Source organism: Aricia agestis, chromosome 2 (genome assembly GCF_905147365.1).
Source record: "Aricia agestis chromosome 2, ilAriAges1.1, whole genome shotgun sequence".
Classification (NCBI taxonomy): Eukaryota; Metazoa; Arthropoda; class Insecta; order Lepidoptera; family Lycaenidae; genus Aricia; species Aricia agestis.
Window position 1 is genome coordinate 485,436 of NC_056407.1, and position 20,439 is coordinate 505,874.

The window sequence follows — 20,439 nt, forward strand, 5'->3', positions numbered from 1 at the left end:
AGTGGTAGCTAACACTTAACAGAGATAGAAAGGATTTCATTCTTTGATTTGATGATCCCAAAATATGTGTTGTTCTATTTGTAGGAACTTAAATTATATAACGGTAAAAGTTTAGAATCATACCCAACGATGGAGGGGGGGGAGGGGGGAGGGGGGTAACGCATTTAACAATATGTAGTTCTCATTAAAACACGTACAAAAATATAAAATATAAAGCCTCAAATAGAATATCAGTAACCAATTATCATTAATAAAGCAGCTCACAAAAGTTTGCTCAAAATGAACTTTTTAGTAGCTCGTAATAAATAACCTCACTTCGAAAAACTGAATATATATTTAATATTGAAGTTGCCCGTTATGTATTTCCAATCGCTCACTTAGTAATACAGTCGCTCGGATAGAATTTTAATATCTGAAATAGATTAATCGCAATTCACATTTTGTAAGCTCGTTCTGGATTTTATTATAAATCAATATTAGTCGTTAGTTTAGTTTATTTTTCGCTTAGTCAAATTAATACCGCTCATGTTATTAAAACAGTATGTATGTTCATCATCAGTCGCAAAGTAATTTTTTGTTCGCTCGTTTTATTATTTCCCTTTTCTATACACAGTACACGTTTATATAAGTAACGAGATAAACTTTAGTCAATTAATACTAGACGTAAATAGGTTACGACGATTTGAATAATTTATCGGTATATAAGCTACGACTACTTCATTTGTCTATTGAAAATTATTGTCATAGTTGAGTTTGGCGGACCGACGCGGAGGCCTCGTCTGTCAAATTGACAGCTGAGGTCGGGGCATAGACTATGGAAGCTCGACCGATGGCCACCGGTAAGGCTGCTTTTCCACCGGTGCTGAACTAAGCTGCTTTGCGAAAAATTTGAAAAATTAATAGAATTGCTGTTCTGAGTGACGTTAGAAAATGAAGCGATTCTACTGGTTCCCAAAAAGACACTCATCGTAACGCAGCCTAACTAAGCTGTGGTGGAAAAGTAGCCTAAGTGAAAGAGAGAGAATAAATGCTAGCTCCTCTTATTAATATTACGCACACTATATATGTAGAGCTATAATAGTCGATAGCTAGGTACCTATGCTACCCATCTCTTTCGCTTTATAGGTCCACAAATTGCAGTGGAGAAATATGGCCTTATTGTAGAAAATAGACAGACTGCTATCTCTTTCTAGGCTCGGTCCGTTCATACGTACATCTATGTATAAGTGAGTATATTCTGTATACTGGCGTACGTTCCGAAGCCGAAGCCGGTCAAGCCGAAGATGACGATGGCGACGTTCTTGTATAGCCGCCAGCCGCGGTCCGGCCAGAAGGTGACGAGCTCGATGATTGGCGGGAAGATGAGCGCCAGGGCGGAGCTGCTGAACGCGCCCACCAGCGAGATTATGGCGCTCAGGTTCGGGATCATCACCGCCGCCATGACTGAAACGTACAGAGTGGACTTTGAGTGCACGATAATCTTAATAAAGGGCACGAGCGAAATCTAAAACTAAAGACAGCGAAAAATGTTCCAAGTTTTATTAACAATATATTTTAAATAACGTAACCGTATTGGTTACGGCAAGTGTTCAATAGTCCTAAGAAGATTCCACAAAACATAATCGCACGACGATTATGCAGCAAAATAGCTCATAGTTAGATAGCAATAACTTCCCGCACGATGTATGAGCATCACATTAGTCAACAGACTGTTTACTCCGCGACACTATCGCGATCGCCCGGTTGTTTTCCGCGCTACCCCGTCTACCGAGTACCGATTCACAAGGTACATCCGCCGACACCGAACACCTTCTGAACCTTATTACCACAGCCTTAAGGGCGAAATGCAGGGTCGCCTCGTTGAACGACCTTTGGCGAAAGATAAAAGTGCATTCTTGCAGACGTACCTATCTGGGCCGTGGGGAAACTAAACACAACAATCTAGTTGAAAAAATCTAGTAGGAACTCGATTTTAACTCAATTAGTTAATTTACTTTCTACTACCTACCTACTTCTATCATAATATTAGGGCATAGATAAAGTATTATTAGGGTCTACGAATTAGGAAAAAAAATTACAAATATTGGCAATAGCAGTTTCAACGAAGGATCTCAATGAGAGCTTAAGACATTCGGATTATGAGAATTGAGATCATTGCATAACCCGTCTCGAATGTCTTAAGTTTTAAGTTTTAACCATTTAAATGTTAGCCGTTTATATTTTAACTTATGTAGTGAACGAACAGTAACGACAAAGAACACAATAAATTAATTATTTGCTATGAACAAGGTGTTGCTAGTGGCCAATAACAAGTGGTTTTGCAAATAAAATCGCTAAGATAAACCTTTGTTTGCCGTGGGCGGCGACCGACGTCACTAACTAGTTATTGATTTGGCGAAATACTAACTGGACGAAAGTCTTCAAAAACTCTAATATATACAAGCTCGACTTTCATTATTCCAGAGACTAGACATAATATTTTCCTTAGGGCCTGTTTCACCACTTCCTGATAAGTGCCGGCAGCCGGATAGGCTATCTACTACTTAACTTGACAGATAGAGTATGGAGAATCTGTCAAAAAAGTTGTGGATAGCCAATGCGGCACTTTTTCAGGAAGTGGTGAAACAGGCCCTTAGTCTATGATTATACAAAAATAACAAAGGGCCAGGCCACAACACTGCGTTGCGGCGTCGTATCGCAAAAACAATATCGCACTGAAATGCGATGCGATGTCGAAACGCAAAAATTTCACATAGTATAGCACTATTTAGTCGTAGATTTATACGATGCGACGCCGCAACGCAGTGTTGTGGCCTGGCCCTAAGGTGTACTCGAGGAATCGAGACAGTAGCGGTCATTGACCCTGTCAAAAACCTTGTCATTTTCTTTATAAACCGCGATTGACAATGAAGTGTCAAATGTCGGGCGATATCATATTTTGCATGCTCGATGTGAACTGAATATGAAGCATATCACTTCGAACTTATAAAAAGTTGGAGACTATCATTCTTAGAGTTACCAAGAGGTTTCCGATGAATCTGTAATAATCTGTGTCTTTATAGGAGGTCAATTTTGTTCTTAAATATTCTAAATACAGTGCGAGCATTTTTCATTTAGCGCCTAGACTAATAAGGTCCGGTACCGCCTCGCAGCGGCGGATCTTGAATTTGTGGGGCCCTGGGCTAATACTGCTTAGGGGCCCTACCTAATTACTCAACTAATTGCCATTTTGACAAGAAACTGTTTTCTGTAATGATGTAGGTATATCTATTATCTATACTATATAATAATATTATAAAGCGGAAGAGTTTGTTAGTTTGTTTGTTTGAACGTGCTAATCTCAGAAACTACTGGTCCGATTTAAAAAATTCTTTCAGTGTTAGATAGCCCATTTATCGACGAAGGCTATAGGTTATATTTTATCACGCTAAGACTAATAGGAGCGAAGAAATAGAGGAAAATTTGGAAAAAAACGGGAGGAAATATATTTGAAAGGGCTTATTTGAACGCGCTAATCTCAGGAACTACTGGTCCGATTTGAAAAATTCTTTCAGTGTTCGATAGTCCATTTATCGAAAAAGGTTATAGGCCATATTTTATCACGCTACGACTAATAGGAGCGAAGAAATAGAGGAAAATGTTGAAAAAACGGGAGGAAATTATTTGAAAGGGCTTATTTGAATGCGCTAATCTCAGGAACTACTGGTCCGATTTGAAAAACTGTTTCAGAATTAGATAGTCCATTTATCGAGAAAGGCTACAGGCTATATTTTAACATGCTACGATTAGTCGTAGCGTGATAATATAAGCGAAGAAAGAGAGGAAAATGTTGAAAAAACGGGAGGAAATTATTTGAAAGGGCTTATCTAACGAACTACTGGAGCAGCAATTTTTCTGTTATTTGGCACAGATAAGAAGTAGACCACGTGAAGGATCATAGGCAATTTTTTGTGGACTAATTTGTCTGTGAAATATCTAATTTGTGATATATACTTATATAAAATATAGCCTTTCTCGATAAATGGTCTATCCAAACTGAAAGGATTTTTTAAATTGGACCAGTAGTTCCTGAGATTAGCCCGTTCAAATAAGCCCTTTCAAATAATTTCCCCCGTCTTTCCATAATTTCATCTATTTCTTCGCTCCTATTAGTCTTAGCGTGATAAAATATAGCCTATAGCCTTCCTCGATAAATAGCCATCTAACACTGAAAGAATTTTTCAAATCAGACCAGTAGTTCCTGAGATTAGCGAGTTCAAACTAACAAACAAACTGCAAATTCTTTTATTTGGTCATCGCACTGTAGGTCCTTAGTTAAATCGAAATTTATCGAAAGAACTGATAATTAATGATGATTGATTGTGATGATACATTGTTGTCTTGTATTTGTTTTCTGTATACGACATCCTGGAGAAAGAACGCTCTGCTCCCCGTGTATTATATTTCTCTATGGCTCACAGCTAGTGATCGGTATCGTTAAAAAATCTTTAAGATGATATAGCAGTTTGGGAAAACATCAACAAGTTTCTCTTCATAAATTAGCCAAAAAATTTCACTGCAAGAGGTGTAAGACTCTGTCTTACTGCATTAAGTAAGATTTTAACTGAATGCATTTATTCACAAAATGTTCGTCTACGGCATTTGGATAATGCGCCAACCTTATGATCGGATTTTTTAAAATTCTAGATAATTTTTATATTATTGTCAATATCGTCTATTGGTTTCAGTTAGGTTGGGGGCCCTCTGTATTCGCGGGGCCCTGGGCTGCAGCCCAAAAAGCCTTATAGTAGATCCGCCCCTGCCGCCTCGTTTCGCCGAGTACAAAATAGGAAACGAGATTTAGTCGCAATCCTCTCCTAGTTACTTCAAAAAGCATACAGACTTAAGTTTCTTAATTAAAACAATTTGTTCTCATAAGTAAGTGACTAACAGGAATCAACTATACTACTGATTTAATTAATTTAAAATATCGATGATAGTTAATAATATCTAATCTTAAGGTAGAGCAATCAAATAAGACACGCTTCATATCAGAAGTGGGATGCATTCAGGAATCCCACTTCTAACACTTTTGTAAAATATAATTGTTGTGTAATTGCAGAATTTAGTTTTTAAACTCTTGTCCACATTATGTTTAGCGTGACAATAGATCAGTGGACAGGCATTGATCGTTATCTTATCGACCGCCCTCCCAGCCGAACCGCAACTAGCTACACTACTACAGTGACCGCAACACTCACCAGCCTATAATCACGTACATTGTACTGTATACTACATATTATGTGGTACATAGTTTAGTTATAACCACAGATTATAGATTTTCCTGTTCTGAGGTTAACTTATAACTTATACACCATAAGTAGAGGAACACATAAAAGCAACAAGCACTTAGCAGTTAGCAGTTAGCACACCATTAGAGGAAGCTGTAATGAGAAAGTGTATTTATAATTTACGTAAGTATACGTAAACAGGAATTGCAAGTAATAATCTGAACATCCATACAGCTTACTTAAATATTAAAATTATGCGAAAGTATGTTTGTCTGTTATCTCTTCACGCCCAAACCGCTGAATTTGCTGAAAGGTATTGAGATACTTTGAGTATCGGGAAAGGATATAGGGTACTTTTTATCCCGGAAAATGTACGGTTCCCGCGCGATAAACTAATTTTGGCGCAACGGAGTTGTGGGCCATCATCCTGTTCCAAATAAAATAACGGAATCTCTGAAGGTAAGGATTTATTGTTTCAACAAAATGTATAGAAATCTTGTTAATTTTCCATTGGAATTATTATTTACATCAGTACTGTTTGATGAGGCAGCCTTACGTTAATGTCACCAAACAACAGACCCCACTTAGTTATGTCAACACTCAACAACCCTCCCGGGGTCAAAGTACACCCCTGACATATTTAAGGTCGAACGTTTTCCTATTCCTATAAGTAAGTACTCCAAAATATTTTAAAATACTAGATAGCCCGCAACCACGGTACCTAACAAAATATATCCTATGTTTCTTACGCCGCAACGTAGTTTCTTTGTTCTTTCTACGACTTTCAAAAAGTGTATCATGATACCCATTTTGAATAAAAAGATATTTTATTTTATTTATTTATTATTTGATGTTCTTGCCCGTTACAAATTACATTAATTTTGTCAAAATCGCATCAAGTGTTGCATGAAGTAGGTAACAGACATGAGACATAAATCTATTGTAATAGTAGCAGTGAATCAACGGTTTATTGATTGACGAAAAATTGGCAGTTTGAAGAAGTAATAATTGGTAGACCTTGTACACAAACTACGGGAAACTGGCAGTTACATTAATTGGAAACAATCGAATTAGCAATTTACATAAACTGTAGTCGGATATAATTGGAGATAAACTTTTTATAGCGTTTAATGAAGCGGGCGAAGTGATAACCTCCATCTACCGACCGCTGGATAGGTATTTGGGGCAGATAGTGTTTGTGTGTAACCTATTGTCTGTCATGTCGATAATAATAATCGATATGTACTATAATACAGAGTCTAAACGTGTAAAAAAGATAAAGTGACAACTTTAGAGCTTAGGGTGTGTACGAGTCCCTTGAATTCACGATGAAAGTAGCAGCACTGAAAGAGCAAATTTTTGATATTTGTATAGGGCCAGTGCGGCGTCGCGATACTGTCCATACAAAAATAAAAAAGTTACTCTATCATCGCTGTTACTTTCACAGTCAGCTCTATACAGGGGACTCATACGGCATACCCTTGTCTTCCATATTTAGTATACTAGCTGTTGCCCGCGACTTCGTCCGCGTGGACTTTAGTTTATAGCGCGCGGTGTCAACAAAATTTGTGTCTAATTTAAAAACTTTCTAAAACCCTGGTAAGTGCCCCCTCTTAGGGCCGCGCTACACCGGAATGGCAGCGCTGAAAGTGCTCGCCTCGCCGCTGCCATTCCGGTGTAGCGCGGCCCTTTATTAATCAAAATACCCAAAAACAGCTGTGCAGTCTGCACATAATCTATACTAATATTATAAATGCGAAAGTATCTCTGTCTGTCTGTCTGTCTGTCAGTCTCGCTTTCACGCCAAACGCCAAAACTACAGAACCGATTGTAATGAAATTTTGTATACAGATAGTCTAAAGCCTGAGAATGGACATAGGCTACTTTTTTACTGGAAAAAATGGTTGTCAGGGGGTGAAAATGCGTAAATTTGTTCAAATTAAGTTAGTTCCAAAAATTCATAATAGATGGCGCCGTGCGTCTTCTACATCGCGCTGACGCTTGCTCAAAAGTCTTTCTATAAGAGGTGATATCATTTTACATTTAAGTTTCGATTTTTTTCGATTGTTATATCTATTCTACGGTATTAAATAACTCAGTACTTTATCTGTGCAGTGACGTAACCTTAAACCTATCAATGATAAATAGTTTATGGGTAAAGTTGTGTAATTGGGGGGCTACATAAGCTTTAAAATTTGGCATAAAATATAAAGTTTAATATAAAAAAATGAAATACTTATTGTGTGCACACTCCACAGCTATATTGATTTAAGGGGTACCAGGGTTTTTTTTATAAAAGCTTTTGACACCAATTTTGTTGACATCGCACTTTATAAACTGAAGTCCACGCGGACGAAGTCGCGGGCAACAGCTAGTCTACACTACTATTATAAAGAGGAAAGATTTGATTGTTTGTTTGTCTTGAATAGGCTCCGAAACTACTGGACCGATTTGAAAGATTCTTTTACCATTGGAATCCTACATTAATTCTGCTGAACATAGGCTAAATTTTATTTTGGAAAAAAAATAGGGTTCCGTAACATTTTTGGGATTTTCGGACACCAGGTGTAAAAAATCAACCATAAATGTTACTTTTTTCGCGTACGCTGCCTAAACTATAAAAGATAGAACCATAAAATGTTCTAAGTAATTGTAGATCTTTTAAATATGTACAAAAAAGTCCGCAACACACTATACCTATCTATGTTGAGTGAGGCACAATAACCATTTTTTATTAAAAAAACTTGAAATGTTTTTGGACTACATTTAAATGCCTTTATTTTACTCATGGCATTAATTCTTATCAAAATAAATTATTTCATTACTAAGTACAGTTAATGTAGATAATATTTGGTCTTTGAATGATTAAAATTGGACGTTTGGTTTTAATGTTATGGCGAAATTAAAATATTACGATTTCTGCTGCACGTTGCGAATTGGGCGTCGTCAAGGCGCGCCGCGCGGGTGTGCTCGCCCGGAGAGTCCACGTAAATATTAATTAATAATACCTCGATCATGGGAGTCGCAGACACAATAGATTTATAATATAATAGTTATGCGACAGCCGGGTGCCCCTTCATTGATGGGTTAATATTATATGTATTGCTTCATTAATTCATTACGTTTTGAATGACTATTATTTTTTATTGCTATTATAATTAGCTATTATAATAGTAGTTACAGGCTAAATAGTGTAAACCATTTTTATGTTCTTAACATAAATATTGACTAAGAAATAAAGATTGAAAAAAAATATTTAAAAATCAATGTCCACCCGTGCGAAGCCGGGGCGGGCCGCTAGTAACTAATAAGTATGATTAGTTCTATGTTACAATGAAGTAAAAAATAAAACGCCATCTGTTGAATCGTATTAGAACTAAAATGTTCATTGCATCGATATATTTCTGGATTTTTTATAATATTATACATAAAATATATTTAATTAAAAAATAAAACGCCATCTGTTTTCATATATTAGAATTAAAATGTTGATTGCATTGATATATTTTCTGGATGGAATATAGGCCAACACGGTACACTTGAACTCCTATTTTAGAGCGCCTTCTGTTGTCAACTTGTCACATATATTAGAAATGCAGTAGGAGCTCTATAAGATAAGATAGATTGATTATTATTATACCAAGTGATAATATTATTAAACATAATATTCTAACGTATTAAAAACTATAAACAAAAATATAATAACTAATAAGTATGATTAGTTCTATGTTACAATGAAGTAAAAAATAAAACGCCATCTGTTGAATCGTATTAGAACTAAAATGTCATTGCATCGATATATTTCTGGATTTTAAATAATATTTAAGATTTTTGAAATTTTATTTTAATACACATCCAAGACCCAGGAACATTGAAAACTTTTTGTTCCGCCTCCGGGCTCGAACCCAGGACCCCCGGGATGAGCGCTGGCCACGCGCAATGCGAATTCATTTTCATCGATATTTTCATGGAAATAAGATATTTTCCCACATCAAAATGTAGCCTATGTCCTTTCTCAGACTCTAGAATAACTGTGTACAAAATTTCATTGCAATCGGTTCAGTAGTTTTGGCGTGAAAGCGAGACAGACAGACAGACAGACAGACAGACAGAGATACTTTCGCATTTATAATATTAGTATGGATTATCACTTTGTTTCCTTACACCCTGTATCTAAGACCCTTGTTGTAGCTACAATCTACATCTCGTGCACATCACATGTTTTGTCCATATTATGTGTGAATGTGTTTTTGAACACTGTAGTCTGTACGCTAGCATGTACATTACTTACTGATTTCACACAATATCCATGTATTGTACTTATTAAACTTGTGATTACATAGCTATAATTTAGAAGCCTACATGGCTTTATGTGTGGTTAGTTGCCAATTGGTGACATAACTATGGGAAAAGTTTTGGTTATGTAGAGCTTCACAGATGAAAGTTACTTATAAGCGCAGCTCTACAAAAACGAAACCATATTGACATTCACTGTCGTATAGAAAAGCTTTGTTGGGTTGCACCAGAGTCACAGAGTCGTGGTTAGGGAGCAAACCCATACTACGTGACCCATTTAGGGGGGGGAGGGGGGTCTTCAAAATACTACACTCGGTCACGAGAGGGGGGGAGGGGGTCTAGAGTTTTGTCACGTAGTCAATTTTTTTTCTCGTCATTTAATACTTAACACTGGCATTTATTATGGTTATTTATAGCCAACAGCCATTAAAAAAACAGGCACTGTTGTCACTTATCAGGCATTTTGAAGTTTGGTGAAGCTGTCAAGCTTGGTGATCATATTTACTATATATTTTAGTGTTCGATTACAATTTGAACTACAGTCGTGACTAAAATAGTTGGTACCATCGAGGAAATTGATTCCTAAGTAGTTGACAGACCAACGTCATGTAGTCGGATCATGTCAGTTCAATGTTAATTGTGATCTGTCGGTTGGGTTTAACTTTAAACGCGACCAAATGATTTAGGTCCGCCATCTGCCTAGAAATTAATTTCTCTGATTGTTCTATTGTAATTTTAGACTATCACTAAATATTATAAAACAAAGTTTTTCCCCCATGTCCCTTTGTTCCCTTTAATCTTTAAAACTACGCAACGGATTTTGATGCGGTTTTCTTTAATAGATAGAGTGATTCAAGAGGAAGGTTTATAAGTATAATAACATTCCTTAAATAGTGGAGAAATACTGTTATTGTTGGGGTTTCTAATGTGATGTCGTAAATAATTAAAAAAAAAATCCGCTTACATTGCAAACGCAGGCTAAACCCTACGAGATTTATCAAAATAATGTACCAAGTACTGTACACATTGAAAAGGTCTACATAAAACTCCGCAATGGTATATGTCTACCTCTTATGGATATCCCACAATAACAGTTTTTTGTCATTTACTTTTAACGACAAAATATTATAATGGCTAATTTTCGAAGCGATTGTAATCAATACGGCATTAATCCTTATTCAATAAAACCACTTTAAATACATTGTAAATTGAATATCTATACTAATATTATAAATGCGAAAGAACCTCTATCTGTCTGTCTGTCTGTCTCGCTTTCACGCCAAAACTACTGAACCGATTGTAATGAAACTTTGTACACAGATAGTCTAAGCCTGAGAAAGGACATAGGCTACTTTTTAACTGGAAAAAGGGGGGTTGTAAAGGAGTGTTTATACGTAAATTTGTTCAAATTAAGTTAGTTCCAAAAATTCATAATAGATGACGCTGTGCGTCGTCCTACATCGCACAAGCGCTTACTCAAACGTGTTTCTATAAGAGGTGGTAAGGATAACGAAAGTTTATCGCGAGTTTATTTGAAGCTATAAGAAGATTTTTTAAGTTTGAAATAATTGTACCGCGGAAGCATTTCTGTAGCCTACATGGAAACGGAAACTACCGCACGCTACAAGCTGAAGTCCACGCAGACAGAATCGCGGGCAACAGCTAGTAGATCTATATGGCCCTTTACAGCATATGATTTTAATAAATAGATATTACAAATTAAAAAATTGCGAGACTTAGCTTTTGCGGCGGTACCGACCAATGCCGGTCACCGGCCACGGGCAGATATAGATAGAGTATAAGTAAAGAATATAAATCAAAACTGCTGAATCGATTTTAATATTTTTTTCTGTGGCTATATATTTTATTATACCCGGGCCGTGCGAAGCCGGAGCGGGTCGCTAGTTATTATACAATATTATATTACATAAATCTAAGTGATAATACTTTAGGATGTGTATGTGTTCCTGTGAAAGTAGCAGCGCTGAAAGACTATTTTTTTCACTTCTGTATGGAGAAAAAAATTTGCTCATTCAACGCTGCTACTTTCACAGTAAAGTTGTTTTTTTATTGGTGTCAAGTATTTCTTTATTATCTATATATTTTTTGGAGATCGTTATTTTTATTCTCTTATATAATTAAGTAGTAATAATTATTATAAATATGCAAAGAGTCTTTTGTAATAAATAACTTAATAAGCACAAAATATATAAGTCAAATTATTTTCGTTTGCTATCTAGTATCTACTCTTTCAACTTGCAAAATGATTAAAAATTATTCTTGTCAATACCACGTGAACAATTGAAGGGGGGGGGATGGGCATATACTACGCGTGGTCACCAGGGGGAGGGGGGGGTCAAAAAATCTTAAAAAGTAGGTCACGTAGTATGGGTATGCTCCCTTATAGTTACAGTAATGGTCAAAGTTATGGTTATAGTTAAGGCTAACTTAACTTTAACCTTAAGTTTGACCACAGAATTTGACAGATGTCTGTTGCTAAAAAAAGCTATACTTAGTTAATGGTATTGAGAGTATAAAAAATTGAATTATCCGTAAAAATCGACAGGAAAAATATTTGTTACAACAATCAACACTGTGAGCCATAGCAAATTTTCACGAAAAAATTTCGATAGCTGTTATGGTTATTGTTAAATATGGCGTCCTTAACCTTAGCTTAAGATTTGCACTGTAGTTAAAGTTGAAGTTATACTTAAAGTTACACATAGTTATTGTTAAATATGGTTACAGTTATTGTTAAAGTAAGTTGGTACAACCCACCCTTAGGTAGCTTCGGAAAAAAATGTAATCATCCCAATTAAAATAAGGTGTTTGTAACAATTTTCTTCTATGTTAAATTTTATATGTACTGTTGAACACAGTACCTACATATAAAATTGAACATAGAGGATATCGCATTTCTAATATAATCCATACAAATATTATAAATGCGAAAGTGTGTCAGTCTGTAACTTCTTCATGACGAAAACACTCAACCGATTTTGCTGAAATTTGGTATGGAGATACTATATGAGTCCCTAGAAAGGACTTAGGTTACGTTGATTCTGGAAAAATTAACGGTTTCCGCGCGATAAACGAATTCTGGCAAAACGGAGTTTCGGCCGTCATCTAAATAGTGATAAAAAATATTAGCTTCCATTTGCTAAACAAAATCTCAGGACATCAGCTATCAGGGCCTTAGTTTAGCCAAAAGAATTACTCTTTAAAACAGTGCAGTATACGGTGTACCATCAATTCTCATAATATTAGCTCCATCATAATAATTATTCATTGTCTCTTGTATTTGTCCGCGTGGGTGGCGCGGTGATGGCATCTGCATCAATATCAATTATCAACTGGACCTCGTTTATTTCCATTAATTACGGAAGTTTTTTGTTTGGCTGTTATTCAATTGTTCAAAATGATTAGGCAAACACCTAATTATCTCTTTATTACCTCATTTAGCGAGCAGTTAAAGTTTATTGAACTAATAATAGTAAACTGTGAATAAACATTGTGTTGTTATTTTTATAATTATATTACTTATTTTTATAAAGCATTTTGCTTATTACTTATAGTTTTGTCTAAATGACTTTCTTTTCAGGGTCTTATATGATAAGATACCCAAAAACCATATCAATTTCTAAACTCAGATAACTTTCGTCCATTTACCATTATCCTATGAATGAATGCACTTGCTAGTGATAAGTAATGGGCAAATGTTGACAGTACGGCAGTTCGGCTGTCGATAATCTGTGAAAAAACACGCGGAACTGCACCCGCGCCGGTTATTATCGCTAGTGGAAACTCCCAGCCCGCCGGCCGCCCGCCGGCCGCCGGCCGCCCGCCGCCGCCCGCCGCCCGCCGCCCGCCGCCCGCCGCCCGCCGGCCGCCAGACACAACGATAGCTACGATGCGATGCAGTTTTATTAGTGGCAGGTTTTCATTATAAACCTCTTCTGCATGTTCATGTTATGTGATGCAGGTTAGTCACTTGATTGTCGGACAATGACCATGGCTGGGTGGAACATAAATCATCCATCCGTGGGGAAGGGCGTGTAGGCTTTGGTCAGTCGGTCAAAAATTCATTAGGGATGAAAGGAATCTGAATTCACTGACGTGGAAAGTAGTGTTAGGATTCATCTTTACATGGAAAGGGTGTGCAGGGTGGTTAAATACTTTGAATTCAACGGTTGCGATTTAACGGGCTATAGTTTTAATAAATTAATAATCCGCTATGAGTGGAAAGGAAGATGGCGGTCACATGCAACTGCTGTCTGCTGCATACATTAATAATTACTGCTCATCAACAACTAATGGGACACAATTGCCAGCCATTAACACCGCGATCTCGCTGAATATCGGAGTAGCAACTAAATAATTAATAATGTCAAAACAATGAACCCGATTAATATAATATGACGTATTTAACAAAACTATTACTTGATGCCAGGCTTCAAAATTATAGATCGATCCTAATTCCTACATTTCCTAGACGATTTAATATATTTAACTATTTTGAATCTTGCATAAACAATAATTTAGCTGAAATGGCTACCTGTATTGAATAAGTTACAGACCTAGGAGGTATGTTCTCTTTAAGGGTGAAGCCAAACGAGCGTAATTTTGTGAGTTGTGAGTTGCAGAATTTCGGTAATCTGGCCATTTAAGGCTAGGTTATTCCAAATTCACGTTTCTAGAATGAGTAATTTTTAAAGAAAGCGTCATTAAAAAAAACTGAAAAATATATACATGTATAGATACATCTTTTAACTAGTGACTTTTACGGTTAGAAACACAATACAGATAATTTTACTCGATAAAAAAAAATTCCGAAACAACCTCGATTTTAAAAACATTTTCAGTTTTATAGGACTTACAGGGACTCAATCAAAAAATAATTTGGATAGTTCGATTACTATTAAAATTTTACAGGGAAATGTACGGATACATGTTTAGTTATACTATTTTTTATCTAAGTAAAAAGGTTTTTTCTCCTATTTCGCCCTATCATGGACGCGGCGATCGTCGTAACCGCCACTGTACAAGGCGCGCTGATATGAATGTTATTTTATTGTCTTTTACGTCGATATTAGCACTGACAGACATCGGCCTGCTAATTTAGGAATAACCTCCCCTTAACCAAGACTTTTTCGTTATCGCTTCGTTATAGAATCGCCGATCAAAATGTATGGAATTGACATAAGCGTTCGTTTATATGACGTTGACGTTCGATTCGTCTAATGTCAATTCCATACATTTTGATCGACGATTTTATAAAGAAGCGATAAAGAAAAGATCTTGGCTCACCCCCCAGGCAAAAATTCTGCTGCATTCAATTTCATAGAAAATTCCTACTTCGTTCACACGAGCGTAATTTCGTGAGACAAGATTAGTATAAAAAAAATATTTACGCTACCGAAATCATTACTTTCAGACCAAAGTATCTTGAATTTAGAATCAATCGGCGACTTTACGGGACGACTTTATTATAGGAGACAGGTCAAATCGTCTAAGACTACACCAAACAACTGTATAAGCAAGATACTCACAGGTAATAGAGATGAGGACGAAGCGCACCACCGCTTCCCCGTACTCGAGCGCCGCGTCCGTCGTCAGGCGCGCCTTCACCATCGGCCACACCACCGTCACGGGCACGTACAGCTGCAGGCCGTAGGACAGCAAGATGGCCGCCGCCATCGCCGCGCGCGCCGACTGCGCCAGCGCCGAGCCCGGCAGGTTCAGCGTGATGCTGCCCAGCACGTGGCTGCCGTACTTCAGGTAGCCGAAGAAGCCGATAGCCGTATATAGGGCGGCGACGATCGCCATGCCCGTGTTGAGCACGCCCGCCGCGCCGCCCAAAGCTTCGGGCGTCTTCATGTTGTTCTCGAGGGGTAGAATCTGGATACAGAGAACACGCGTCACATAGGCCGCTGTGTTTAGGATATTCATCTATTTAACCACCGAGATTCTTTATAACGAGTAGACAGCTATCATCCCGTGCCTGGTGGACGGTGGAAAGGGACAGCTCCACCCATGGACAGTAATTGGCCACCCGATCACGAGAGAAGTCACAATCGTAATTCGTAACTACTCGGATATATTGGATAGCAATCGGCATAGGATTGCGAGGACTAGGATTCTTAAACAACTGCTTTTAGACAAGATTCCTGGACCTAATTGGCAGGTTTCGACATGAACAATGAGCATCACTCATTCTTGTAACTTATAAACTCCATTCTAAATAATCAGTATTTCAGTACCGTTTTAGAAACTACATTACGAATTCGTGCGTGACGAAATCGCCGATGGAAATCGTCGCGTCGTCGGTTGTAGGGATTCACGAAAGTCGAAACCAGAAACCGTTCAATTTAATATTCATAAACTTGTCCGAATTCCCATCAAAGTTGTTTGATTAGTCTGTAAATGAAATATTTCTCATGAAACATAAGTTATCATCTCATCAGAAATAACATAGAATCAACGTGTTTATTGTTTAGTTATTTGTCAATACAGGAACTGTTTTCTGGTTTTGTGTGTCACGGCGTGCAGCTTGTTTACAATACCGATAAAGAGACACAGTTATTTAGATAACTAAAACATAACTATCAATTTCCCAATGCTAACTCCGATAAAAAACAGAGCGTGAATCACGGCCTTCGCGTTCGCGTACTCATCGCAGATGGTACCTTAAATAGAGCCTGTCCAGATGAGGCGTTTTACGCGCGTACCCGAGATACTAGAGCTACATGATATATCGCGTCGATGTCTACGCGCGTTTTTAAAACGCTTGCAATGAGCGGGACTCTCGACTCGCCCGAAAAACGCGCGAGGTACTTGGGTGTCATATGCAGCCATCGCGCGTAGTAGGAGTCAGTTGCGAGTGGACGTATTTGATGAAAATGATGGAGCGTGATAACTTCGATACGGAACTTTCTGACGAAATTGAAAAAAGAGAGGCCATATGGAATATGGAATGTTCAGATTATTTCAAATTCCAATAAAGTCATAAAACGCAGGAACTGGGAAGAAATCGTCGAGATTTTTTGTGAAGCAGGTGATTCCGAAGAAAAGAAAAAAACTTAAAAAGTAGTAAAAATTTGTGTGTAGTAAAGCCACATGAACACAACTGCTTTTTCCGAGTCCATGTGTGTAACTGGCTGCTGAATCCCTTCCAGCGTTTTACGCGCGCAAAACGCTTCTTTTGTGGTTAGTTCCTTTCATTATTCCACAGAAATATACCTAGTTCACCTACTGCGGTCTGCGTGTGAAAAGAGCCTGTCCAGATGAGGCGTTCTACGCGCGTAGTTTCTTTTGTGGTTAGTTCCTTTCATTATTCCACAGAAATATACCTATAATAATGAAAGGAACTACCTAACCACAAAAGAAAAGATTTGATGATAGATCGATTAATATAGGCATTAGGCTGTAGGTATTTGTTTCACCACTTTCTTAGTAATATGAATTCTAGACAGCTAGTCCTATCCAGTTTTAATACCCTCGCCGCTTAATATCTCTGATGCTCTTTGCCTGGATTCTAGCATAGCTGTAGCACAGAATAGAAAATAGTACAAGTAGCTGTAGTTAAATTAATGTCGAGTCACAGTCGTTGTAACGGGAAACCCAAAACCAACCAGTTCAAAAATCTAGAAAGTAGAAACCAGTTCCAAATTGAAATTCAAAAACAAGCAAGTTTAAAATGAAAAGAATTTATGAATATACGCGCGAAATATCAAAGCCATCGTCTATTTGTTACGCCCGCCATTAGATTTTATTAAACATTCTTGGCACAATATAATAATACTCCATAGTCCAGTATCCACAGCATATTATACACCGCAGTACGTGGGATGAGGGAATGTACATTATGTGGTGCAGAGTCGTCACTCGAGATGTCAAGGACTTCGCGATCGATTGATGGGGTCGCGTGATGGTATCGTGGATATCATCGAGAAATTTCATTAGGGAGATCACAGACGGCACACATTTTGTGTGATCGATTCTGCGGCGCACATTCGCGTCGGCAAGGCGTGGCGCGGCCAAAAGTGTGCCGTCTGCGATCTCCCCTAAGATGAACTAAGATCATCTTCGAAATGCTTGGTCCGCACAAAATGGGTCGGCGCGGGCGGTCCGGTTGCGGAACGCGGTCCGCCATTTGGTGACCCCTGTGCTAGATTATGCTGTATGCTCATTGCTCTGTTACCTATGGATTTCTAGTATGTCTACAGAAAAGCGTAGCATAGTAAATATTATACAACGCTATCCCAGAAGATTTTTATGGGATGCTTGCGACTAGTTTAGCGCAAGCTACGAACATGGTTTCGTAATTTACATTAAAGGTTCGCGCACACTTTGTCGGCGCGTGCCGGGGCGTGTCGGAACGGGTCGGGGCGCAGCGCAGCGCAAAATACGCTATAGCACACTATTGCCAGGTCGGGTCGCATCGCATTGACGGATTTTAACGCTCACTGTTCCGGTGCGTGCCGGGGCGGTTCGGCGCGCAATGTATTGACGGATTTTGAGCCGAGGCTTGCCGGGCCGCATCGCATCACATCCGCGCGCCGCTTGCTATAGCACACTGTTGCCGGGGCGCAGCGGGTCTTGTCGGGCCGTGTCGCATTGACGGAAATTCACCGAGCAAAAATCCGCACCGATGCGCCCCGGCACATTGGGCGATACGCGCATCCGCTTCCATACAAATTGTATGGAGGCGGATTTTTGCGATGCGCCCCGGCACTCTGAGCCCCGGCACGGCCCGTCTCACTCCTTAACGCAACTTAAAATAATCACAATAAAACCACAGTGAGTATGTTAGTAAACACAAAACACTCACCACGCCAATGCCTTCAAACGCGTAAATCGCCGTCCCAAAGTACAGCGGCAGCTGGTGCCAGCTGGAGAACGCCTTCACAGTGTTAGTAGGAGGCAGGTCTTGTAAGATATAGTAGAATGTTATTATCAGGCCCCAAGCGGTCATAAGGGAGGCGATCAGAGAGACGGGCGTCAGGTACTTGAGGTTCTTGACCATCCCGAGTGCCAGTAACGGCGGGAACAGGAGGGCCAGGTAGCTGTGGACTCCGAGGTTCACATGGAAGATGTGCATGATGTCCTGGAGGTTAGTGGCCACAAACAAGAAGTACACGCAGCAGAACCCCAGCTGAGTTATCACAAGAAATATATCAACAACATGCCTGCAACAAAACCTCCTGTTTTTATTTGGGCTTTCAAGAAAAATTGTTAAAATATATTTTTAGGTTGGCTGAATATTGTAGTCAGTCAACATAAACGGCATGCAATAGAAAATTCTAAACTATGTTTGGCAATGAAAGTAGGTAATATTATGCTCTATAATCTGTCAACAAAGAGTAGACGCTGAAATAAATTTCCCAAACATAATCACGCTCAAATGGTAGTTTTTGCACCTTATATTTTTACAGAGAATGTTGAACGCTCTTAGACATTTTTTATTTGCAATAATAAAGTTTTTGTACAATTTATGTTATTTAAAAATTATGTTCAGCGTCTACTTTTTTTGACAAGCTATACTATACTCTATGCAATACCTTATAGCACAACTTCATAAATATCTATCTCATAAAAGCTCAAAGTTCACTCAATCCAAAAACAATCAAACTTCTAACTGCTTATTATTAGAACAGATTTTAATGGCCAAAAATGTAAGATGGTGAGTTTACTCACTTAAAGAACCATGGAAGGCTTACAAACTCATGCAGTAATGTATTTTAAAAAACATTGTAATTAATTAATGATGTTATACTTAATAAATTATTATTATTTGTTTTTATGTAAACATTGTTTCACCGAGTTCATTTATCCTCAACTGTATAATTTATATAATAGCTCATTAAAGATTACATAAAAATTATAATGTTAGCAATAAAGTATTATGCACAATTTTGATTGACAAAGATTAATGCAAAAAAACAGTACCTTATTTTTTTAGCATGCGGTCTTAGAAAAATCGGGCCCATGGCAAAGGCTTCCTCCACCACATCCGCAAAATTCATTGAGGGTCTCTGATTCCTGATGCACAGTTCTCGTGAGCACCGCACCAATATGTGCATGCAGTGTGTGCATATCACTCCCATCAGCAGTGTCCCGCAGATACCTGAAGCGTGGTGCGACGAGGTTTAGAATACTCAAGTTGTACATTACTAATTTATATCTCTCTTATTGATTATAACCTGGAGTAGCATGTATTTTACATACCCAAATACAATCCAGCATTTTTAAAAGCATCCGGCATAGCCAGAATGCCGGTTCCAATGTTTCCCTTCAGCAAATGTATGAGAGTGTCGAAGTTGGACGTCGGATGTTCCAGCGAACGCTCCGACGCCGGATTGTATTCGCTTTTAGATTTATCATCTTTCGCTGGCGAGCTCGAACTCACTAATTCCACTGTTTGGCTTTCATTATTATCGAACGGAATAGCTGGTCCTATTAGAAGGGGCCGTTTTTCGTCGCTCATTTTCCTATTTTATTTTCTTTACAACTAGCGCACTACTTTATTAAAAATCTAATGTTACATAGTAGTTACATTCACAATAATATTTGTATACTAGTGAAGTTTATTATTTTTAACAAATAAGCGGTCGTTTCTAAATAATTTGTTTACATTTATATTTTAAAAATCTAAAATCCATGCATTGGATAGTGGACACTCTCATCAACAGAAATTGATCGACTGAAGAAAAAAAAACAATTTATCAAAAATGACACTTGACATATATATTTTTTAAATTGTCTCATGTGAACGGTCAACACTATAAGATCTAATGCCAAAAAATAAGGCTAAAATAAAAGCAAAAAAAATAAGAAAAATGTTTATCTAGTATAATAATTTTTTGTGAAAGGA

The 20,439-nt window shown here is 37.9% G+C and overlaps 1 protein-coding gene across 1 annotated transcript; it reads right to left on the bottom strand.

Annotated features, from left to right (window-relative positions):
- Positions 1–554: 554 nt before the first annotated feature.
- On the bottom strand, positions 555–20,173 carry LOC121739780 (proton-coupled amino acid transporter 2). The gene is made up of 5 exons (XM_042132345.1): positions 19,794–20,173; positions 19,515–19,692; positions 18,397–18,754; positions 15,116–15,464; positions 555–1,443 (listed from the first exon to the last, which is right to left on the bottom strand). The coding sequence occupies exons 1-5, from the start codon at positions 20,050–20,052 to the stop codon at positions 1,217–1,219; spliced, it is 1,371 nt and encodes a 456-aa protein (XP_041988279.1). The 5' UTR covers positions 20,053–20,173; the 3' UTR covers positions 555–1,216.
- Positions 20,174–20,439: the final 266 nt, after the last annotated feature.